General features: G+C 37.2%; 1 protein-coding gene across 1 annotated transcript; it reads right to left on the bottom strand.

Moving 5' to 3' along the window:
- Positions 1 to 5,987: 5,987 nt before the first annotated feature.
- Positions 5,988 to 6,917, bottom strand: LOC149265824 (pentatricopeptide repeat-containing protein At4g18520, chloroplastic-like). Its single transcript, XM_089406057.1, has one exon. The coding sequence runs from the start codon at positions 6,915 to 6,917 to the stop codon at positions 5,988 to 5,990; it is 930 nt and encodes a 309-aa protein (XP_089262183.1).
- Positions 6,918 to 7,273: the final 356 nt, after the last annotated feature.

The following is a 7,273-nucleotide window of genomic DNA, read 5'->3' on the forward strand; positions in this document are numbered from 1 at the left end:
CCTGGGTAGTAGCCCATTGACTGATATTCCAGGTAATAGCCCACTGACAAACATTCTGGGTAGTAGCCCATTGACTGATATTCCATGTAGTAGCCTGCTGACAGATATTTCAGGTAGGAGCCTGCTAATAGAGATTCTGGGTTATAGCCCGATGAATAGAGGGTGGTAGCTTAAGCTCCCCTCCGATGGAAAATTCTTCTTCTTCTAGATTCGATAATATTTAGCATATGAGCAAAAACAATCAAGAGATAAGTAGGAATTAGAAATAGATGTGCATTGATGATCCGAGATGATGAGATACTTGAGATGGGACGTATGTCATGTTGATCGATGGTCTGATATTGGCATGTGGAATTATCCCTAGTTGAGAGGGAGTGCTAAAATATGAAACTATAGTAAAATTTCACTTTGGACTACTCATTTGATGGAGATAATGATGGAATCAGATTCCTCTTTTTTAGAGGACCAAAATCAACCTAAAGATCACCTCATTTGAACAAGTGGAAGTTGAGTTATGAATTATTTTATTCATGCATATATTCTGGATCAGGTTGGCCCTATGCCCATTTACCAATGGACAGGTTAAGTGGACCCTCATGGAAGCCTATAAATAGAAGAGACCTCAAGCTCATTTGGACACACATCAAGCTCTCTTCTCCTCTTCTATTTGGTCTTCGCTCGCATAGTTCTAATGGAGGAAGCTCACTCAAGGGTCTGAAACTTCATGATGAAGCTCACACTGAACTAGGGTTTTCTAATTCAAAGTCGTTGGCACAAAACTGAGGATTTGGGTCCCTGAACATTGGCACACAGTGGTCATGAGAGCGACTTTGGACCCTTGGATGTTGGAATGGATTCTTCATGAGAGCGATAGAGTTTCCATAGTCACTATCATGTAGTTCATACAAAGAAACTAGGTATGTTATAGTTTCTCGTACAACTCCTCCTCCCTGCGACTGAGACTCCAAGATGATATTTTAGTGTTCCGAAGATTTCGCTTAGAGACAAAAGTGTTTGGCAGTAGGCTACAGGTGGTGACAGTACATTGTATGGATCATTGTACTCTCTTTTGTTGAATAATTTGATGACAATCTATTAGAAGAAGATCTGCAAGGGTTTTCCCCATAGTGGGGTTTTCCTTGGTCTCCGACCAATCCTGGTGTCTCTATGTGTGAATGCTTTTCTTCTATTATTTCTTTATGTTCTGCTGCAATGATGATGATGTTATTGTTCTTTCTACATGGTTGAATAATGATGTAAATATGTATAATATTATGATGTTATGGGGTGAACTTAATGTGTTAACAAAGAAATGCAATTATCAAAGCAAAGAACAATGTAGCCCTATGGACAAGTTAACATATATGGATAGCTACTATAAATCAATTCAAAAAGATCACTATTATCCAAATGTCAGTCATCTACATCATTGATTTGGTTATAATTTACATTTTTGACAACAGATTAACCAAGTCATAAGGTTCTTCCAATTGCACATCTAAAGATGGATAGATTGAACAAATCTCATGAGTAACCTGAATAGAATAATTTTCTTCATGCAAAATTAAAAATGATAAGGGATGGAAAGGATACTCAATGATTTCTTTACTTTCCTCTTCATCATGAATGATCTCACTACCATGTGTCAATTCAAAATCCAACTCATTAGATGGAGTATCTCCATCACAAGTTAATGCCTTACAAAAGGTGGGACACAAGGGATAGTGAGGTGAAGAGGGAGTTCTAATAAGAACATATTCTTTAACTGAATTAGATTCAAGATCTAAATCTTTTGAAACAAAGTTTTCTTGAGAAACTGAAAGATCAAAAGGTGCACTTGGCCAACCATCATTACATACACTAATGGAGCTAGGATCATGAGAATGAAGGTTGTCCAAGAATTCAGATTGATTAGGAAAATCAATTTCATTTAATACATCACCGAGATTGCTAGATTCAAAATCAACCAAGGATGGGAGATCATTATCTTGACATGGAGGATTCTTAAAAAATAAAATATAAAAACAAAAAAATAAATAATAAAATAAACAAAAAAACAAAAAAATGAAAATAAACAAAATAAAATAAAATAAATAAAAAATCGATCATTACCTTGGTCCTAATTGATACTTGGATTTGGAAGAGACTAATTAAGTGGATCAAGGGGCAGGGGATCATGAGAAATAGATGATAGAGGAGGACAAGAATAAAAATGAAATTCAATACGAGAGTTGTGAGAATTAATATGATATGGTGGAATGGAGGGATTAATATTCACCATAGGCTTCATGAACCATTCCAAATTATCCTCAGTCGGATCAAGATCATGGGAAATGGATGATGGTTGAGAAGATGGATTAGGAATTTGATTTCCATATTTCCCAACTTCAACATTATCACAAGGAGGCACCCAAATTGGTATAGAAAAGGAGGAGGACAAGGAACAAAAGGAACAATAGGCTCCTCCTCTAAGATTTGGGGTGTCTCACAATTTTCGAAAGTTGGGAGAACAGGAACATCTGGGGGTTTATATTCACATTGATTCAAAGAGATCTAAACCAAATGTTCAAACTTTTTCTTAAATAAATCCCAATCGATATCTTCTTCAGTGTAATGCCCCACTTAAATCTTATCCTACAAATTTTATTAATATTTACATTATCTGAAAATATTGAGAAATATTGGTCTAATATAAAATTCATGATTTCTATTATTCAAATTCCCAACTTACCTTCTCAAATTGAATCTTAGGTAGGATATGGTCTCCTTCCATTATTTCAAATAATATATATATATTCATCTCACATTCCCCAATGTACCCTCACATTTACTAGGGAGAAGACATGGTCCTCTCCAACTAATTATCAATATATATATATATATATATATATATATATATATATATATATATATATATAGATATATATATATATTCATCTCACATTCCCCAATGTACCCTCACATTTAATTGGGAGAAGACATAGTCCTCTCCATTTAATTATCATATATATATATATATATATATATATATATATATATATATATATATATATATATTCATCTCACATTCCCAAATGTACTTTCAGATTTACTTGGGAGAAGACATGGTCCTCTCCCATTAATTTCCCAATTTTATATTCATGTCACATTTCCAAATGTACTCCCAACTTTACTTGGGAGAAGAGAAGTCAATTGTAAGGATGGATGAGAAGTTAATGACATTAATGAGAGGTGGTTGAGATGGAGAAGAGAGGGAGGGTATAAAAAGGGAAGGGGGAAGGGAGAAAAGGGGATGTTGGGTCTTGCTTATGATTTTGGGGTTGGTTGTGATTTTAGGATTTGCTATGATTTTTGGAGACCTTAGGAACCTGTGGAGGTTTCTTGGGTTGTTGAGAGAAGGGAAATATTGTTCATCTTAGTCTGGATCATTCATCTTGGACACACACACTACATCTGGTTGGACTTGGGCTTGGAGGGCTAGGGAACCTGTGGAGGTTTCCTGGGCTAGGAATTATTTCCTAGTTGGCTGGGAGGTAAATCTAGTTGGGTTAGTCAACAGGAGAGTTCAATAGGAGCAGCAGCTCAAAGGCATCTCCACCAGCCACCGGTACAGGTATTCCTCTATAGATTACGCATGTAAATTTATTAAAATGAAATGTTCACTATAAGTTATAAGGATTGGAATGTAAATGGTAAAATTTTCATTGTTTAAAAGTTTTGTAAAAAAGTAAGTTATTGCCTCTTATTGCATTTAAATTCTAGAGAAATAGTTTTGTTAGAAGACCCTAGGATAGGGCTCTTACACATGGTATCAGAGCTTTGGTTCAAAATCTGGACCCAAAGCCCACTAAACTCAATATTATACACGCTAGAAGGAGGGCTTGAACCTCCGACCTTGAGGTTAAGCTGTTGTGGTAATACTTGAAAAACATGCATCACAGCCACACAAATATGGCCCTAACTCAACATCCTCCAAACACAGACTGCTTGTGCAAGGTCTTCGAGTTGTGGCAATCCTCATGCTATGTGAGGGGTAACACTCACCACCTATGACAATTTGCTACAAACCTTTTTTTTTCTTTTCCAAAGTACATAGTTAGCACTACTAAGCATATATAATGTAGGAAAACATTATGCCTAAAGCAACAGAAATAGAAAAACAATGAGAAGAAAAAAAAATAGAGAGAACCTTTGTATTGCTTTGATTTGAAACAAAATAATGGTACCACTGCTACCGATAGAGAATGCTCCCTTCGAACAATACCTGCTAAACGAGTAAAAAGAAATGAACCTTAAACCTTTTCGGATAACAAGAATCCCAATGAAGTTTTTGATCTCGTGAACAAGCATGTGCACCAGTGTGCCAAAATGTAGAGTGAATCTTTATGGTTCTGATATCATGAAAACCCAGGGATAACCATATACCATATTTGCTGACATTTATAGCAAACAGGCGAACCAAAATAGTTCTCTATTGTATTAAGAAAAAAGGATCACAATGGATATAAAAGTCGTTGGCTGATAGTTACACCATGTGGATAAGATAATTCTCCAAATCTGGAAATTCTCAATCTTATTTCATGCATAGTAAAAATTAAAAACATGCTGACTACTACATGCATAACTGCAAACTAACACGCAAACGATGCCAACCTAAGCTAACGTAACAGATCCCAGTGCTTGTCAATTTTAAGTGAGAGTGGGCCAGGTTTATTATAAAGGTATTGTTGTGCACTTATGCCACCAGAAAGCAGAAATTGCTCCCTATACACGTTATCAATGAATGGAGCAGTTAATCAGTCCTAAATGTTGTTCATTTTATGATACATTTGGTTCGAACTCTCGACCTCGGGATTTCTCAGAAGCTATGAGACCTACGTGCTAACCAACTGCGCCACCACTTTTTTTCTTATTTGCATTGTTAATTCCTCCAGATTTTCATATATCTCTTCACTTTGTGAGTGCAATCTATCTCCTGAGGAAAACGTATGCATTTGATTCTTGGTTTCAACCCAGCTCTGTCCTAGATCCTTCCTCACACCCCGGTCTTTCATCAATTTTCTTACTTCTGCTACTTCATCCCACCTACCAGCTGCAGCATAGATGTTAGACAACATTACATAAGTGGCTACATCATATGGTTCCTACTCAAGAATTCTAGCAGTTGTATATTTTCCCATCTCCACATTACCATGAATTCTACATGCACCAAGCAAGTTATTCCACACCAACGCACTAGGTTCGACCAGCATTCTCTTGATAAAGTCCTCTGCTTCATGTAGGAGCCCAGCCCGTCCAAGAAGGTCAACCATACAAAGCATAGTGCTCAACTCCTGGCTTAATGCCATAATCTCTAGTCATACAATGGAAGAAGTGCCAACTTTCACCAACAAGGCCTTCATTACTACAAGCAGAGAGAACGGCGACAAAGGTAATGTAGTTTGGTTTCACACCTACAAATTGCATTTTCTAAAAGATCTCAAGGGCCTTCTTGCCACTCCCATGTTGAGAATAACCTGCAATCATTACAGTCCACGAGACAACATTACGATCAGAGATCTTTTCAAATACTCTATGAGCATCTACAATGCTCCCAGATTTGGCATACATTGTAAGAAGAGCATTTACCACAGCCACATTCCTCTCAAATCCACTTTTAATAATGTAGGCATGCACAAACTTGCCCTGCTCTAAAACAGCAAGAGTTGCACATACACCTAGGACACTGGCTAAGGTAAATTCATCAGGTTTCGTGCCTTCTTGTTGCATTTGACAAATAGCCTGAAGGCATTTTCACCATCTCCATGTTGGGTATATCCTCCAATCATTGAATTCCATGAGGCAATGTTCCTTTCAGGGATCTCATTAAACAGTCTGCATGCATCTTCTATGCATCCACACTTCGCATATACTGAAACAAGAGAATTCCCTACTATCACATGCGATTCAAACCCGGTAACAATAATATGGGCATGGACCTTCTTGGCCTATTCTACGCATCCTTTCCCGGCACATGCCTGGAGGATAGTGGCAAATGTGAAATGGTTTGGCTTCACACTTGCCAACAACATCTCAGAAAAGAGACTCATGGCCTCTTCCTCTAGGCCATTCCGAGCATAGCCGGAAAGCATAACAGTCCATGAGACAATATTCCTATCAGGCATTCCATCAAACACTTTACAGGCATCTTCTATACTCCCACATTTGGCATGCAAAGTAACAAGAGCATTCCCCACCGAGACATTTAAGCCAAACCCTATCTTGATAATGAGGGCAAAGATATGTTTCCCAGATTGTAAATCTCCGATGTCCGTGCATGCCTTGAGAACACTTGAGAAGATAAGCTGGTCCATCTTAATCCCTTCTCTCTGCATTTGCCCAAATAGTTTCAACGCCTCTTCTCCAACCCCATCCTGGGCATATGCCATAATCAATATGGTCCATGACACTATGTTTCGTTCTAGCATTTCATCAAACACTCGGCGTGCATTCTCCAGAAGACCGCATTTGGTATACATGTTCACAAGGTTGTTCAGCATAACAACTTCTGGATTAATGACAGATTTTAGGTTGTGGGCATGGACCTGCTTACCCCATAAAGGGTATCTCATGCTTATGCATTCAAGCAGAATAGAAACATAGGAATCCAAATCCATGGCTCGTTGATATTTGCAGTTAACATTCTCAAATCCTCTAGCTTCTCGTTCGGGTACATGTCTAAGGATTTCTTTGAAACGAACTCCCATTGCTGAATTGCTCAAACTTATGTGAATACCTATAAACCCAAGTGAATTTGTATGACATGGGAATCGGATGCTAACATATTTGAAAACGCATCTGTCTACTTTGTGTTCTGCAAATCCGCGAGAACTGTTAAGCTTATTACCAATATCAAATCGCGGTGCAAAGAAACCCATTTCAATTGTTTTATAGTCTTAGGGGATAATACACACATACTTGTTGTCGAACCTTTTTTGTCTGCAATTTATCATTCATTGACCCACCATTCTATTACTTCCTTTTCCAATTTGTAAAGAAAGGGGAGATAAACATTTATTTAAATATTTACCTTCTCAATCTGTAGCAGCTTCTGGATTTCTCGTGTACATGAGTGGGGAGTTTTGGTATGAGGTAAACAATAACTTTTAGAGCGGTGGTAGTTTAAATATAAATTTTATAAGTATATGATTGTCTTGCACTATATATTTATATTTATTTAATGGTGGTAATTTAAATATAAAATATATTTATATAAAAGTTTGTTTAGATAGGG

The sequence above is a fragment of the Pinus tabuliformis genome, chromosome 6, assembly GCF_031772625.1.
Source record: "Pinus tabuliformis cultivar Carrire ecotype Pingquan chromosome 6, CPIR1, whole genome shotgun sequence".
In the NCBI taxonomy this organism is placed as follows: domain Eukaryota; kingdom Viridiplantae; phylum Streptophyta; class Pinopsida; order Pinales; family Pinaceae; genus Pinus; species Pinus tabuliformis.

Coding starts and splice junctions, on each gene's coding strand:
- LOC149265824 (XM_089406057.1), bottom strand. CDS start 6,917: ATGGGTTTCTTTGCACCGCGATTTGATATTGGTAATAAGCTTAACAGT.